Source organism: Astatotilapia calliptera, chromosome 4 (genome assembly GCF_964374335.1).
Source record: "Astatotilapia calliptera chromosome 4, fAstCal68.1, whole genome shotgun sequence".
NCBI classification, from domain to species: domain Eukaryota; kingdom Metazoa; phylum Chordata; class Actinopteri; order Cichliformes; family Cichlidae; genus Astatotilapia; species Astatotilapia calliptera.
This window is the reverse complement of record NC_137425.1, coordinates 15,859,332-15,876,541: the sequence shown is the minus strand read 5'-3', so window position 1 is coordinate 15,876,541 and position 17,210 is coordinate 15,859,332. Positions and strand designations below refer to the sequence as shown.

The window sequence follows — 17,210 nt, the reverse complement described above, 5'->3', positions numbered from 1 at the left end:
ACAATCAGCCTTTTGGGCTATAGTTACCAATTTGTACATTGTTTCCTTTTTTATCTATGCTGAGTTTTCAGTTCTCTGAGTCATATCAAAGTGTTTTAGTATTTGGTTTTAATGACTTATGAAAAGGAAAAAAGATACAATCTCTGACATCTTCAGTATTCTGATTATTTTTTCATAAACTATAAACTACATTCACTCCTACAGGAGAAAGCTAAGTGCCCCAAAGAGAGAGTGGCCCTTTCTGCTGCCACACATCGGTCTCTGGACAGGAAAAAGAAGTAAGACAAGAAATGGAAACACATGTTTTGCATTAATGCTGTTGAGATCCAGTGATCAGTGGTGTATTTGGACTTCTTTAGGGTTGGTGAATCTCCAGCACAGACTAAAAAGATGCAGCAGAAGCCAAAATGCCCCACTACCAACAGGTGTGAAACACGGCTGTGGGATGTTATTACTTTTTGGTTCATTTTGTGTTTCCCTTTATGCAATTTCCAGATTATATTCTCCAGAGGTTATTACATACATTCAGCATTCCTTTCCTAGAGTCTTGAAACCAAGCCAAGGACAAACGGTTTGTGCCCCCAGGACAGTTTAACTGTCAGGAGCAAGTCTGTACTGGTCCAGATTGTAAAACAACTTTATAACACGACCATTTCCTGAAGTCATTTTCTAGATAATCCTTCTAAGCTCATTGCCCACCAAGGTTTAAACTGTTTTTTCTATAATTAATTATAATTCTAACATCATTTGTCACATATTCACATAAAATGTCACATAAAAGTAGCAATTTTCAGGCACAACCTTGTTTCAACGTATAGACAAAGATCTCTGTTTACACTCTGGCATGCTGTTACATTAATGTAGCTTCACACAACCACAGATGCACAGCAGGCATTCAGTGTGGACTTTGTTTCAGAAATGACTGAAGAATAAGAAATTGATGGGACCAAGAAACAATATAAGACATTTATATAAAAAGTATTTCTGTAATATTGTGTGAATTGATGCGTTCACTGCAGCACCACGCTGATTTCATATTTGTGCACTTGTAGCATTCAGTGTTGAGTTTTTTCTCCCACACTGCCATGTGTGTCTTTTAAACGATGTTTGATTTAATTTAAAATGTCAGATTGTTTTTTCTTTTTAGTTTTAGGTCAACTTACGGCATAAGTCTATATACGAGCTTCTTTTCTGTTGTTTGCTTCACGACCCGGTAAACATGTTTAACATGGTATTAAACAAGTGTTCCACCCCAGCCTAGGCAACCGGCGTGCAACACAGAAAAAAAAAAAGGAAAAAAAAAAATACTACTACGGTTCTCCACCAAAATCCCAAAACGAAAGCATCAACAGCTATTTACTTCAAAGCAAAATAGGACATTTATTTACATCAAAACACCAAACTATTTACAACCGGGGGAGGGAAGATCACGACCATGACAAACTGAAACACAGGGCTTAAATACATAGAAGGAGCAATCAGGGAATGGACAACAGGAGGGAAACACAGCTGGGGCAAATCAGAACTGACGAGACAAGGAAGCGTAAATTGAACACACTGAGATAAGACAGACTTTCAAAGTAAAGCAGGAAACACATAACAGTCACGCCTAAAACAAAACACTGACAACACCGAATCGTAACACAAGGGTCCTACTTAGATATTTAATTCTGGCCTATGATAAGGTAATAAAGCCACATATGAACAGTGGTCATGTTTATTTTTCAAAAATCTCTAAACATCATTTACTGTATTTACACATCCTTTTTTCTTTTTTTTTTAAGGAACGACACTAAAATTTGAATTGACTCTGAATAGCAGCACAAATCCAGAGTGAAGAAGGAGGCCAAACAGATTTTTCAGGCATATTTAAAGTAATAAGACTAATTATAATCATTTTTATGTAGCAGGATACAAACATTCTTGAGCAAATAAATCTGTATTATATTCAATAGACTTGCACACATTGCAACATTAAACAGAATAAGTCTCATCAGCCATTACACAATAATCTGAGGTAATATGAAGCTTTATGATCTGTTATCTCAGTAATAGCAATCTGTATCAGGATGCAGTAAACCACATTGATCCACTCACCCCGGATTTTTAGCGTTAATTCACAAAATGTTTATGTGTCACAATAATTTGCATTTCAGTTTGAATAGAGGTAAACTGACATGTATGATAAATACGTAGTGAATACAAAGTTGGGAAAGGCAAGCTTTTGGCTGTTTACCAATCACTCCATAATTTCCTCCATATACAGATAATACACATACAGTACTGAGTGATATAATCCTACATTACACTGGCTACATTATGTCCACACTGTCACACCAAAAGAAAACGTAAGCCACAGATCTCGCACACATATGAACAAAATGACTCCAAACTCCTTTGAAAAAACTTCATCATCATTCATTTTTCCAAGATTTTCACTGTAGTAAAAACAGCCATGTGCCATGATATACAAGACAGAGAAAGCACCTTAGCTGTGCTGGAACTTTAATATCTTTCATATGAGTTTGGTAAAGGCACCAGCCAACCATTCACATTCATGCATTTACACCTAACATCCCTCAAGAAGAAGGCTTTGAGCTGAGTTGTCCTTTCCACTTCCACAAAGATATTCCTTGATGCACGTTTGATATAAAACAGCTGGACCACAATGACTGAAATAGCCGAGCACACACAGTTGGATGTGCAAACACAGTTCTCTTTAAACCTGACGATGAACTGTATTTCTCCATAGCAGCCATTCTTGAGTTTTATGACACAGTCTCTTGTCTCTTCATGGTTTACAGAGTAAACAGTATTTCTGTTGATGAAGCTGTCAAAGGCTTCCACTGATCTGAATGAAACAGGTCGATTTAAGAGCTCTTCTATTGCTAGTTTTATGGATCGTGTGATATCCAGATGCCGTGAATTTCCAAGCAGATTGTAACAATCAGTGGTTTCATTTACTGGTGAAATGCTGGCTAACGGAGAATTTCCGTTAGAAACAAGGGAGCGAAGGTGACTCGGCAGGCGCTGCCAACAGAGAAACTTGTCTTGAATTTTTTGAGGATTGTAGTTTATGTTGCTAAGCAGTGCCCTTAAATTTGCACTGTTCCTCTCAAAACTGAATGCTGATGTTGCCCAGAGAGGCCCCCAGTTACGCACACAGTCAGCTAAGTGGATCAACTGATGGCAGTTGAATGAAACGTTTTCTTCACCATAGAGTTCTTCCATGTTTCTAACAAAGAGTACCAAGTTCTCATGGGCCAGCTGAAGGTCATTTTGGGAGACTGATTCTTGTAGCAGAATGTGAATGCTGATCGACAAACAAAAAAAATGTTGGAGAAATGAAGGCTGAAGGATGCCTGGTAGGACACTAACAGCATAAAATAAAAGGAAAGCTCGCCACTCAGATGCTTTCCAAGTGTCCCGACCCTTCAGTGACTGTAGAGATCTGCTCATTTCTGATGGAGGCTTTAACATTCGGAGATAAGAGTCCATCTGTGAAATCTGTTGACCTACATACCAGTCTTTCTTGGAGTTCTCTGAGTTCAGCCACAATCCAATAAGTTGCTTAGTCACACCAACTAAAACTGAGTGCATATATTCTGGTACAAATCCAAACACAATGTCAAACAAAGGAAGTCTGGAAAGTAAGGACATTCCTTTTACACCATACTCTGAGGTGTTTTCAACAAACATATTTTTTGATCTTGATGCTTGTTTAGTTTCATCATATCGATATGACCTCACAGATCCAGAGCCCTTTGGTACCACTGTGCCAGGGTGTAAACACCAGTCACAACCATATTCTCCATTGAATTGTTTGCAATTCCGGAGAAGTGGCCTCGCCACAGCGTCAGAGGAGCAAACCAAGCAGAAGACTTTTGATGAATGAAGAGTGCCTCTGCTGTCTCTCCACTGAAATGGATTTTGGGCTAAATCACAACATTCATCCACAAATGGTTTCAGAAATGTGTTCATATGAGGTTTTCCTTGGCCAAACCAAAATCCAGCAACTATCATATTTTCCTGTCTTTGTGTGTAAGGAAGTTCATTAATAACAAACTGAAGGGGCCAAATTGAGTATCTGGTGGTGCTAAAAATTGGTACTTCATCAAAATTCCATGTCAGTGTGAGATCATCTGCAGCTAGTTTACCCTCTCTGAGGAGATTCTGGTACATCATCCCATCCATCACATCTTTGATGTTATCATGCTCATCTTTAACTGTTTTAGGTAACAACTCAGCGCTGTGGTTCTCAAGGATACCTTTCAGAAGGTCTTTCAGGGATGAGTACAGAAAGAAGTTTCCATTTTGAATGCTGCTTGCTTTGTTGAACACTGAGGCACAGTGAGAACAACAAGAATCAGGATCGTTTCCCATGAAGTTTTTACACTCTTGACAGTAAAACATTGTAAATGTGGTTGGACTTTGTCCTTGTGTCACTGTTGCCCAGGAGCAAATTGGTTCATTACTCTGAAAAGACAAACAAACATGTGTTTTATATACACAAATAATATTGGGATAACAACATGACTTGAGGAGAAACATCAATATTCCTTCTTACTGTGTCACTGCCTCTGTCAACTGCTGAAGCAGACTCCAACTGAAATGGAAAAATGTTGTGGTCCTGCATCTAAAACAAGGCCAAAACATCAGCCAGGCCTACCTATACTCTTAATATTTCATATTCACGTGATGAAGGTGCATTTCAGATATTTATATTAAACTAATTTGAAGCAGTTTGAATTTGTTAGCTTCATTATTTATTGCTCCTCTTATTGCAGCATTATGGAGACAAAATGTTTGTCTTCAGATAAACTCATTGTAAATCACTGGATCTTCAACCAGTTTAAAAATATTGTTTCTGACTTCATTTCTTACCGTGTCTTTGCCATCTGTTGTGTCAGACGCTGAAGCAGATTCCAAATGTTGAGGAAAAATGTTTGGCTCCTGCGTGAAAACAAATACCAAATAATTATCCAGACAAGGCACAGGCCTTCATGTTGTTTACTCACAGTTTGTGAAAAACAGTTGAGCTGTGTTGGAGAATTCTGCAGAGGACTTAGGTAAACAGCTAACCTGGTTCACTTTGCTCATATTGACACCTGTTTTACTCTAAAGATATGAGTCCTTGAATCAATCAAAATGTATTTTTATTAGTGCTGTCAGCATTAATCTCTTTAAAATGACGTTAAAGCCATAATGTCATTTTAACAATATGGCACAAGCTTGTTATTGTTTAGTGGCGTCCAGCTCCACGCATGGGGAGCTCCGCGGTAACCAGCTAACGTAGATTTGCTGCGTTAATGCGGCTATGGTGTCAGGACGTCAAGTCTGACATCCTGTCAAGTTCAGGGTTCATTTTAAGATTATAATCATGACCTATAGGGCCCTGCACGGTGTAGCTCCAACTTACATCAGTGATCTCCTTCTGCCTTATCGCCCCAGCAGGTCCCTGAGGTCTTGTGACCAGCGCTTGCTGGTTTTCCAGCATACAAGGTTAAAAACAAACAGTGACAGAGCGTTTGTATCAATGGCTCCCAGACTCTGGAACTCGCTCCCTTTGAGTTCGAGATCTGTGGACTCAGTCATTTCATTTAAAAAGTTATCTGTTTAAACTTGCTTTTGGTTGCTTTTGTTTGTTTGAGGTTGTATGTCCATTTCTGCTTGTGTGAAGCACTTTGTGATTTTATCTTGAAAGGTACTATTTAAATAAAATTTTACTTACTTACTTTACTTAAGGAGATTAACGCTGACAACATTAATTTTTCTATAATAACATGATGACATAACAAAAATGATCAAAGATTAATAACTCAGTAATGAACCATGTTCAGGCACAATGAGATCATACCATTTCTTGATTGTTCTCTTGCTCTGTGCTTGTTTCCATCATGTCAGCAGAATCATCATGTGTTCTATTCAAGTCCTGCAGTGGTGAGGGATAAATTTAAGATGTATTTCGTATAATAAAAGAAGTGTGATCAATTTTGTTATATTGATACCTACCAGTGTGAAATGCATTACATGCACAGTAAATGTTACATTAAATACATTATCTTGTACTCGAGTATTGCGAGGTTATTTTTCTGAATGTCACAGCGCTCACACACAACCTCCACTCTGATGCATTGCATACACTATTAATCTACTGATCTTCACCGCCATTTTTTTTTTTTTATAAAAAAAACCCTCAGTATATTTAAACTTTTATGGCTTTATGTTCCAGGATTTTTTTGTAACATTTAATAAAACATTACCTGTAAGTATTCTCTGAGTCTCCTTTTAAACTTTACTCTTGGTCCAATTTTTGGAATCAAAGTATTGATTCTGCCTGACTCGAGACTTAGGAAAGCTTCTTTGTCAATACCCTCCTCTGCAACAAAATGAAGTATTCCAATTGAAATTAGACAAACAAATATCAATATGGCATTACAGTACAGCAGTAATTTATGAAGGACCAAAACCAAACTATAATAAAATACCTTCAAATCTGTGAATCAGCTCACTGAGATGCCATTCAGTTAATTTTTCCTGGACAAAATGACATATCTCCATCTACAGAATCAAAACAAACACATCACACATTAATGAAACAATAGACCTGCTGATATAGAATAAAAAATAGCTGCCTTACCTGTAAGTAATCTTTGAGTCTCTTTCTAAACTTTACTCTTGGTCCAATTTTAGGAAACAGTAAATTAATTCGGATTGAATCTCCAAGGTTTAGAAACGTCTCCTTGTCAATGCCTTCATCTGAAATAATGCCAACAACAAAATAAAATATTCAAAAGTCAGATGAAGCTAACACTGCAAAACATTAATATTCATCAACTTTGAATATGAAAGACTTTTTTTATTGTAAGTCATAAATCACAGGAATATCCAGACCGACTTCTGAATCAGTAAATTTCGATGCTGTTCTAGTGCCATTACAGATACAACAATTTCCATTAAAGAATAATAATAAACTCATACCTTTAAATCTCTGCATGAACTCACTGAATCCCCATTCAGTTAGTTTGTCCTGGACAAATCCAGATGTCTCCATGGAATTTGCTGTGGGGACAATCAGCAATAACTGATTTATTCACATTTAAAGTATTATTCACTAAATAAGATCATTTACTTTCCTTTGTGGTTCTGAAGTGTCAGAGGTTTACGTTTCTATTTATCTCAATAACCCTTTTCATGTGACAACAGGAGGTAAATGTTTTTGTCTTTTAGCTGAATTGAACTCCTGCAACTTTTGCGACTTCATGTCACTCTGTAGAGTTCATCTAAATATCTAAAGTTTCCAGTTTAGTGAAATGTGTTTACACTGATACAAAGTTTCAGTTTTAATTTTCATTTGATTTCTTCTGTCATAGTGGAATAATATGATTTTTACAGAGCCAAAGTTTTTTAAGGGGCAAAAAATGTGAAATTAGCAGGAAACTGTTGTAGCAAACATATTGACATTTTCACAAAAACATATTCTAAAAGATCTCATTAGATCTTATTAATTTCAGCGTTGATAGTTTACATACACATAATGTGCTACAGGCACCGTTTCAAAACGTTTTAGTCTCCAGATGTCATTTACATAAAACGTATTTGTGATATCTTGTTTAATCTCTCCACTCACCTTTGCTGTCATCAACATGTTGACAAAAGCATGCATTTTTGTCATTGGCACTAAAACTATAGAGACTAAAGACCTGAGACTTTACCATCAGCATACTTTTTTCTTCATACAAGGAAGCAAAAGCAACTGAACTACTCTAACCTTCATTTCTTACTTAATAGTCAACAGGAATAAAAAAAAAAACAATAGGAAGGACATTGTCAAGACTGACAGGCAGGAGTAGTGTTGGCCGTATGACACTGATGCTCCCACACAAGCTTCAAACTCAAAGTTACATTTTCCTTGAACCACTATTTCAAAGGTTGCTTCGGTGTGGAAAATCACATGTCCCATGTACATGATCACTCCCCACCCTAGTTACTGAAACATGCGCTACCATCCCAACACATCCTGTTTCCCCTAGGACACCTTCATCTACCTGCTACATTACATAAGTTTACAGAATCAACTGACCAATCACAAGCCACCCCTTCTGAGCCTCTATCTCTCCAACGCCAGATCTCTCGTGCAAAAAACGGATGACCTGGAATTACAACTAGTGGGAAATCGCTATGTTCGTGACTGCTGTGCCTTGATCATCACTGAAACCTGGCTTCACCCGGGAATACCCGATGCTAGCGTGCAGCTAGCAGGCCGCACTCTGCTCCGCTGGGACAGGACAAAGGACTCCGGTAAGAGCAGGGTGGGAGGGCTCTGTATTTACGTGCATGAAAGCTGGTGCAACAACGGGACAATTATAAACAGTCACTGCTCCCCGAACCTCGAGTACATGTCGGTAAGATGCCGGCCTTTCTTTCTACCGAGAGAGCTAACAGTAGTGATCATCACGGCTGTGTACATTCCACCCGATGCCAATGTAATCACGGCACTCTCTATCCTGCTGAACACCATTAACAAATAGCAGCGGGCCCACCCAGACGGTGTTCACATTATCGCAGGTGATTTTAATAAGGCCAATATAAAGACTGTACTCCCAAGGTTCTATCAGCATGTCAAATGTCCCACCAGAGGACACTATTTATTACATATTACTTATGTCTTGTATATTGTATATTTTATATATATATGTTTTTCCCTTTGTTAATACTGTCCATATGTACATAGCGCTGCAGAATTGTACCCCCCCAGCATGTTTACACTGAGCAGGAGATGCTCTGTATCTCATTGTACAACTGTATAGTGACAGTGTCTCATTCTGAGTGGAAGGTTTTTCGCTCTTTAAGTTGAGTTACCACTGCCAGTCTCCTTACGATCCTAACTGATCCCAACAAGAGGAGATTCTGAAATATTGTTTTTTCCTTGACCTTGGATGACAGATTACTGTGGATTTGACTGATTTTGACTACTCAGTTAAAAATGGTGACACAAAGCAGGAATAAGTGTGAGGATTTCATATATGTGTGTACCTGACTGTGATCCTGCTGCACAGTTGTCTTGTCGTTTAGGAGATGGTTGACATTCGTCGAACTCAAGTTCTGACTTTCTTTTTCCTTTTTGGATTTAAACAAAATAATACAATTTAAAAAGAAAATCTGAATATTGAAACTTCTGATTATGGTGTATTTTAGATGTTGCAAAAATAATACTGTGAAAATAAATAAATAAATTAGATGTATTAAAATGAGAGTGAGATACATTTTTCTCACCTTTTTCACTTATGGATGGCAAATCCTGTGGAAGCATATAAATATTCAACTTTCACATGAAGTTAAATTATTATAAATTGTACATGTATGCATAATTGAATTTATAGAAGAAATCATTGCTCCTGTACAGAAACAATTTGTTCTTTAACAAACTGTCAAAAACTTTCACATGCACTTTTTAAAATGTACACACTTATATGTACATATATTCTCAGCTAGCACAGTGATTAAAAAAAAAGGAAAACTTTTGCATTCTTGCCTCTCAGTAAACATGATCCCATGAGTCAATGTTTCTGCCTAATTCAGCACCAGTGACACAGACCTAGAGACCAGTTGGTGACCACCCCATCCCTGGCAACCACCAGCTGTTAGGGTAAAATGTGTATTCCAACATCAGGCAACTACATCAGTTGTTTAGTGGTTTTTAATAATTATGGTGGATGGTGGATCAAACTGCTAAATCAGAATGAATTTTCATGACCTGTAAGTGTTTGGGGGATTTTCTTTTCTTTGGATTATTAATTAAAACCAAGGACAGAAAACATATAATGAGAAGTCTGTATCACATCTACTTGTAGTTTAAATATAGTAACTGCACAGTATCCCTTTTACAGTTAACACAAAGGGGTTATGATATATTCGGGATATTTGTTTCAATCACAATAAATGTTATTATGACACTTGAAAGCAGCAGCACTTAGATAGACGGCCAGGTTGCCTCTTTGATGATTCTAGGAGTAACAAAGAAACAGAAACCAGTATCCCAAAAAGTTAATTCTGTTCATCTGGACTGTTTTCAGTGGGAGAAACGTTTCATCGCTCATCCAAGTGACTTCTTCAGTCTCAGCTAACTGCAGGTTTCCCCAACCTTATAAACATTTGCACTTTATATAGTTGGGAAAACTTGGGATTTACTTACCTGGATGATTGAGCATGTATCAAGACAGAAACTAATATCAGTCTCATTATGCTCCTATTTATCAATATCAAAACAAACTTTGGCATCTATATTTTGGTTTGATCCGCCCACCACCAGGGCCATGCAGATCTGTTTAAAGGGGCGGGTGCTCAAAGTTAAAAACAGGCACATAGAACCAGGCTGAACAACAACACACATTCTTTAAGAATCTAATACAGAATCGCATCATACTATATCACTGTTTTACCTGATGGGGTACAATGTTGCTGTTGAGGAGTTTCTGCTGATCCTGCTCCTGATAGTGCAGGAGGAACGGGCTGTGTTGAGCTGCGACTGGAGACTGTAAAAAGTCCATAGGAGAGATGGTAGCTGATTAAACAAATGCTATGAGATAATAATAAAAAGATTGGTGAAAGTGCCATGTCAGCAACCATAAGGCAACAAAACTGTGAGAAACAAACTAGGCTCTGCCTATGAATCACTCTTTGCCTCTCTTCTTCCTCCCATCTCCTCATCTCATTTATCACTCTCTACTTGCTGTCCATCTGAGGCACAATTTACTATTGCAATAAACTATTATTTAATTATCCACACTTAAAAACTCATCCATCTATTCTATAATAAAACAATAAGAGAAAAATGTTATAGAACCAAAACATTGCAGGTGTGTTTATCATTGTTTTATGCTGGAATACCTCTGCAATGCAACAACTGGTACATGTGTTCTTGTGACCTGTGCTGTTTTTTTTTTATTCCAGCCAGAGAGGGATCCACTGCATTTAGCCTCAAAAAGCTCCCTTTGTCACTGTTTCCTTACAGGGCATGTCTGGACAATGTCATATCATGAGTAAAAATGATAAAAAAAAATCTATATACATAAAATATGCACACATACATACAGGTACACAGGCACATACAGTGATATTTTATACCGTCTCCAGAATACTGCATATATCCTACTATGGCCACATGTTTGCATCATGGTCCTGATCAAGAATCCTTATTGTTTATTCCTAGCGCTCTAATAATAAAGTAATTAAAATAAAATAAAAAAAGTAATAAATATATAATAAAGTATTTATGATGATTCAGTTTGTTTGACTATCTACTCTGTGCAGGCAGAAAGCCTATTAAATGCTTAAACTGTAGAGATACAATAATGTTGCTGCTGTAAAATCAGCATTTTGTCATATTTGAAATATAAATCTAATATATTCCGTTTAATATCTTTTCTTTAAAACAGTGTTTTTCCATAATACTGTAATTATAATGAACCATAATTATGTGGACATGTATATTAGATAGTTTTTAGTGAAATATAAGCCCTCCAGAAAGGCAGGAAAACGCCCTGTAACTTACTTTAATACAAAACACGTTCCCTAAAACGGTGGACAGAGCTACAGACCCATGACAGCGTTACCCAGTTAGCTGGTGGCTAAAACCAGCACTGCTTGTGCAGTTAATAAAAGGACAGGTAATGTTTGTCCCGCTGTTACACACACAGCACGCTCATTTGTTTCAATTCGTCAGTTGTCACAAGACAGTTTACCAACGTGTATAAAATAAGCTAATACTGCTGTGTACTGTAGACTAAAGAGTACGCTGTACACCTACTTACTGGCTTTTGTTGCATCAGTCTCCTACAGCTCTGCACCGCTCAGACGGCAAAAAATGCTCGTGCTCTTTGCGAGTTCGTTCCCGGTTCGTAACCAGCGCGCTCTGCCATCAAGGGCGATCATTGGTTAATGGTAGTCATGTGACTGATGGAAACCACATCCTGTTACTTAGCAAAACTATGATTAATAGTTAAATATTATTGTTGAGGGGAACAGACAGGACTCCACACGCACACAAAAATAAACAAAAAACAGTAATAAAAATAAAAAATAAATAAAAATTATACTCAAGAAAAGGGCACTTGGGGAATCCATCAGGAAAGGGGCAGGTGCTCAAGCCCCCCCCCCCTCGCACGTGCCTGCCCACCACTAATACACACATCTAACCTTCACCAACTCCTCCAACAATGAGTAGTCTGCGTGCAACCCCAATTCCCTATCGTACAATCAGTGGCGTGTCCAGCGGGGTGGCCTGGGGGGGCACAGCCCCCCCCCCCCAACCAGACTGGCCACCCCAGGTGCCACCCCAAAGGCAAAACAATAAAATTCAATCAAATATCAAATGTCCGATTATGTTTTCACGGTGAAGCTCAGATATCCGAGTGTAAGTGAATGCAGCATCGGCTTCTGTGCTATGCCTGTTAGCAAAGGTAGGAGAGCCAAGCACCAAAGACGGCACTGCAGGAAACAATTTTTCGGTGAAAGAAAATGAGGACAGAATAAATGTCCCGGTAAGTAATATTAAGTTTGTTGGGTTTAGTAAACTTCGGTGAAATTAGAATACCAAGGAAAAAAATAACACTTAAAGAATTATTGCAGCCGTGGAATATTTCAGACAGTATGCTACTGAGGGCAGCTAACATAAGAGTTATGAGTTATAAGATATAATCTAAGTCGTAACATTGCTGTATGGAGCTGCAGATTTGGTTGCAGGTTAACATAGCTGGACTGGCCATCGGGCATACCGGGCATATGCCCGGTGACTTATTTTTTATTTTTTATTTTTGTAATGGCATGAACAATGAGAGGTGGTGGATTGGCCAGATGCAGGTCGATGTGTAAAAATAACTCAGTTGTTTGGTGGTGGCTATGGCGGAGCTTCCACAGAGGCCAGCAGGTGGATGAGGGAAGGGGAGGCAGGAGGAGAGCCCCGAGGCAGCCGCTGGTCTGAGTGTCAGGTGAACTGAACTTCAGGTAAGAAGTTATGACCTGCAGTCTATCTGGGTCAGATATAAACCAAGTTTAGGTGGAGTTTATTTTCGTTGTGCTGACTTTTTACCCTCAGTTGCAATAACTTGTACTGCGTTCTAGCCAGCTTGACGGAGTTTTTATACAGCTGGGTGGGTGCTATGATGTTACTGATAGTGAACTTTATTTTATTCATAAGATTAGTTAGTAGAGTTGCCAATGGCTCCTTAAAGCTTTAAAGCTTCCTTTAGCTAGAATGGAAAAAGACACAAAGCTGGATTTATTCTGTCTTTATGCTGCACAGCTGCCTCTTCTTCTCTCGTTCTCTCCCCTCCCTCTCCTGTTGCTACTTCAATCATGAAACTGATCAATGATCAGCTTTTCTCTCTTGTTTGTTTATTGCCCACTTTGCGCCAGAAAGAGGAAACCAGCAGATGTCGCGCTAAACAACAGCAGCACGTTTGATCAGCTGTTGTTAGAATTTATTTAATATTAATTTCTAGTATCAGCTGATGTTGGCTGGAGCAACAGCTGTAAAGCTGCTGGTCATGATGTCGGTTTGGATATGTGGTGAGAGGGAAACATGAAGATGAAACCAGGAGATGTCCTTACTGAATCATCAGAGCTGTGATGGAGAAACAGGTTTACCTTTTAGGTGACATGAATGAGTTGAAGGGAAGTTATGAACTGTTTCTGAGAGACAAATAACCCCAGGATCCTTTTTTAGGTAGCTGACAGCTGGTAACTGTGCAGGGGCGGATCTAGCAAAGTGTTGCCAGGGGGGCATGTAGGGCATTAACAGGGAAAGGGGGGCACAAAGAAATACTTTTCTTTCTTATTCTCATTTAAAATATCTAGCTTTTATTAAATAATTATCTAAATTTTACAACCAAAGTTTTAATCTGACGTAAAATGTATAGAAATCATACATATATCAACAAGACAGTGTACATATGGAAAAGATATATATAAATCTTATAAAGTTTGTATCTGTCTTGTGTGAAACTTGTATGAAAAGCATACAAGAGTAAAAACAGATATAAGATCCCTTGAAAGATTATATAATGAATCTTGTATGTTTTGGATACTAAAACAATATATGAAAGTAATGAGAAAGTGGCCACTTTCATGAGTAAATCATGTAAGTTTTTACTATTTCTTTTCCATATGGGACTGTCACAACAGCATTTGTTTTCATTCAAAGTCTTTATGGCTTTAATACCTGGTGGGCCGGTCTCTAGTCAAAATGCCCAATTTTCTGTCCCAGTCCAGCCCTGCAGGTTAATACTGGCAGTGTCACCATGCCAGCTGATTGTATTTTATCATCAGCCAGTGTTGCTCTTTATCAATATTACCAAAGTTTACCATAAGGCAGCATATAAAGTATTTACTTGCTTTCAGGTTTTATTCAAATGTTAATCTTTTCAGTTGTTTCTCCACTTTTTTCCTGTTTCAAAATCAAACACCAGTTTGTGAGAAGATTATCTTCTTTTTTTAACAGGCAGATAAAGTTTTACATTGGAATTGTTTGTTACAAATGTTCGTATTTTAATATTCAAAAATGTTTTTGCCCAAAACATATGTGCACTACATGTCAGTAAAAATACTATGCAAATATTGCGGTCCTTGAATGCTGAGTAAACACTGACAAAGCACTGATTGTATCTCTTGTACTTTATCAACGCAGTATCTAAAAACTTTGCACCGTAGTGGTTAAAATCTCATTGTAATAAGAGTTAAAAGCACATTCGGTTATTAGGTTTATAGGGTTATTGAATTATGGTTAATGGTTGGTAGAATTTTTTTAAACATTATCTGCCAATTACATCTGCCACCCTTCTCCAAATCTGTGCCCCTACCTGGCCCCCCCAACAAAGATTTTCTAGACACGCCACTGCGTACAATCCCTTGGCACCTTACCAGAACGCTGTACAGCCCTCCTCGACCAAAGTTGGGTGTAGACATCCCAGTAACACTGTACACCTGCTGCACCTCCATGGCGTCCTCCTGGCATTCCTGTTGAAAATGTCCCAGGTCCCCACACTGCTCACGCACCTGTCCCTGTGTCTGTGCAGCCACCAATGAGCCAGGTACAGCGCCTGTCGCTGCCAGGACCTGGGGATAGAAAGCAGAGAGGAAATGGTTGTTGGAGCGTAGCCAGTGGTCCTCGATGGTCAGTGTCACTGGCACAGGCACGGAAAGTTTGCTCCTTGGGGCCAGTAGGGTACCAAAAAGTGATCATCTGCCAAAAAGGGGTTTCCAGCATTTGCCAAAAAATTTACTGCAGGAATTTAAGCTGTTATAAATTACTTGTTGACTTAGAATCTGTCAAAAAATATCGCTCATGACGAATATCAAGTAACTTAGAGAACATTTCTATCAAATCAGGGTAAAACGTAACTGACAATAACAATGTTTTTTTCAAGAGAGAGCTAGCCAAGAGGGCATCAGAAATAACAAATATAACATCACAGTTCTATAATCAAAAAGAACTGGATTGATGACAATATGGGTACAAATATGCATAAAGTCATAAAGATACTTGGAAGACAGATCATTTCTTTATTTTATATACAACCCCTTCATAAACCCTGTTGACTAAAGTGTATTTACTAACATAAGTAAAGATATTAGACTTAAAAAACCAAAACATCAAAAATCACTCTTTTGCAGATGCTCACCTCCCCTGGCTGCGATCTTCTGGGGTTTTCCGTCCGCGCCGCCAGGTGTTCTTCAGCCAGCCTCACTGCCGCCTCCAGATTGGGTGGCTTGCGACACTTGACCCAGTCCGCCATTTCCCTTGGGAGCCCCTCCACAAACTGCTCCAGAACGACAGCCTCCAGCAGCTGCACCTCCCCTTGTGTCGGGCCAGGATGCAGCCACCTCCCCGCGTCGTACAGGAGCTGCTGGGCAAAAGCCGAAGGCCCTTCTTGTGGTCCCATGCGGCAACCACGGAAGCGGCGACGATGGTCTTCTGGAGAGAGTTCCAGGTGGAGCGGATTCGCAGCGGCCCCAGACTGAGGCAAAAGGTTTAGTAGCATCTGCGTCTGCCGCTGGTGCAGTACTGCCTGCTGCTGCTGCAAGTCTGCCATGTCGGCCAACATGTGAGCCAGTGCCTGAGCTGGCTGTAGATTCTGTGGGTTTGACATGTCGTAGCGGCAAGCTGGGCACCACTGTATCACTCTGTTACTGATCTCTGTTATGACACACACAAGGAGACAGTTCTGCGTCACGTTTCACTAATAGTTTTTATTTAGTTCACAACTCGAAGCCACTCGTTTCACACCGTGGCAGGCATCAGCTCTTTCTCCCAGCCTCCCCTGCCACTGTCACCTGAACTCGCTCTACCCCTCACCTGATGCTAAACCACAACCTGCCACAAAATGATATGTTGAAATTTAATGTAATTAGCGCACCATAAAAGTTCTAAAACAAAGTCACCTGTATGTATTAACGTAAGTGACACTTTTCAGATGAAAGATAAGAAATAACAAATTAATTTCACTCTGGGTCCAGCCAGGCATGGACTGGGACAAAAAATCCGCCCGGGCATTTTGACTAGAGACCGGCCCACCAGGTTATATAGGAAAAACCACAAAGCCTTTGAATGAAAACAAACACTGTTGTCACAGTGATGTACACTGTCTTGTTGGTATATATGTATCAATCTAATAAACTTAAACCTACACCATCCTCCCTTCCTCCCTATTCTGGTATTCGAAACAGTACTTAACGGAAATATTAAACAACCTAGGGTTGACAAATCCTACCCCCCCCCCCCCCCCCCAAAAAAAAACAAAAAACAAAAATAGGGAACCACCCCCCACCCTCTGCCTCGTGATGCTTAATTGACATAATCGTCTTTAATTTAATGCACATGTAAAAACAAATGCACAGAAATCAATTATTAACACATTACAATAATTAAATAATAATTTCTTCAACATAATTGTAGACTGCACAGATGATACCTTCAGAAAGGAAAAACTACCATAGCTTAGAGTATATATTAGACTTAATATTTACTAGATACAATAATGGATTTTTATACATTTTACATCAGATGAAAACTTTGTTTGTAAGATTCAGATAATTATTTATTAAAAACCAGACATTTTAAATGAGAATTTCCCTGTTAATGCCCTACCTGGCCCCCTGGCAAAACTTAGCTAGATCCGCCCCTGCACAGTTACCAGCTGTCAGCTACAAAG

At 38.9% G+C, this 17,210-nt stretch overlaps 2 protein-coding genes and 1 long non-coding RNA gene across 6 annotated transcripts in view; 1 reads left to right on the top strand and 2 right to left on the bottom strand.

The window, feature by feature from the left end:
• ccp110 (centriolar coiled-coil protein 110) overlaps positions 1 to 17,210 on the top strand; it is a 664,638-nt gene that overhangs the window by 109,027 nt on the left and 538,401 nt on the right. The gene's annotated exons all lie outside the window — the stretch shown is intronic.
• Positions 1 to 17,210, bottom strand: part of LOC113020774 (nuclear GTPase SLIP-GC-like) — a 45,080-nt gene that overhangs the window by 25,274 nt on the left and 2,596 nt on the right. For all 3 annotated transcript variants that reach the window (XR_013908510.1, XM_080300253.1, XM_080300254.1), the window contains exons 2-5: positions 15,681 to 16,195; positions 14,920 to 15,114; positions 9,277 to 9,301; positions 9,037 to 9,120 (exon numbers count right to left, since the gene is read on the bottom strand). Coding sequence is in view for 2 of the 3 variants with exons in the window: in XM_080300253.1 (XP_080156379.1) it covers positions 9,037 to 9,120; positions 9,277 to 9,301; positions 14,920 to 15,114; positions 15,681 to 16,195 (819 nt within the window). In the remaining variant the exon portion in view is untranslated. The remainder of the gene's footprint in view (positions 1 to 9,036; positions 9,121 to 9,276; positions 9,302 to 14,919; positions 15,115 to 15,680; positions 16,196 to 17,210) is intronic.
• On the bottom strand, positions 1,356 to 6,563 carry LOC145428270 (uncharacterized). Its single transcript, XR_013908519.1, has 5 exons — positions 6,489 to 6,563; positions 6,264 to 6,379; positions 4,885 to 5,932; positions 4,568 to 4,636; positions 1,356 to 4,476 (listed from the first exon to the last, which is right to left on the bottom strand). It is a non-coding gene; the product is annotated as an uncharacterized LOC145428270 (long non-coding RNA).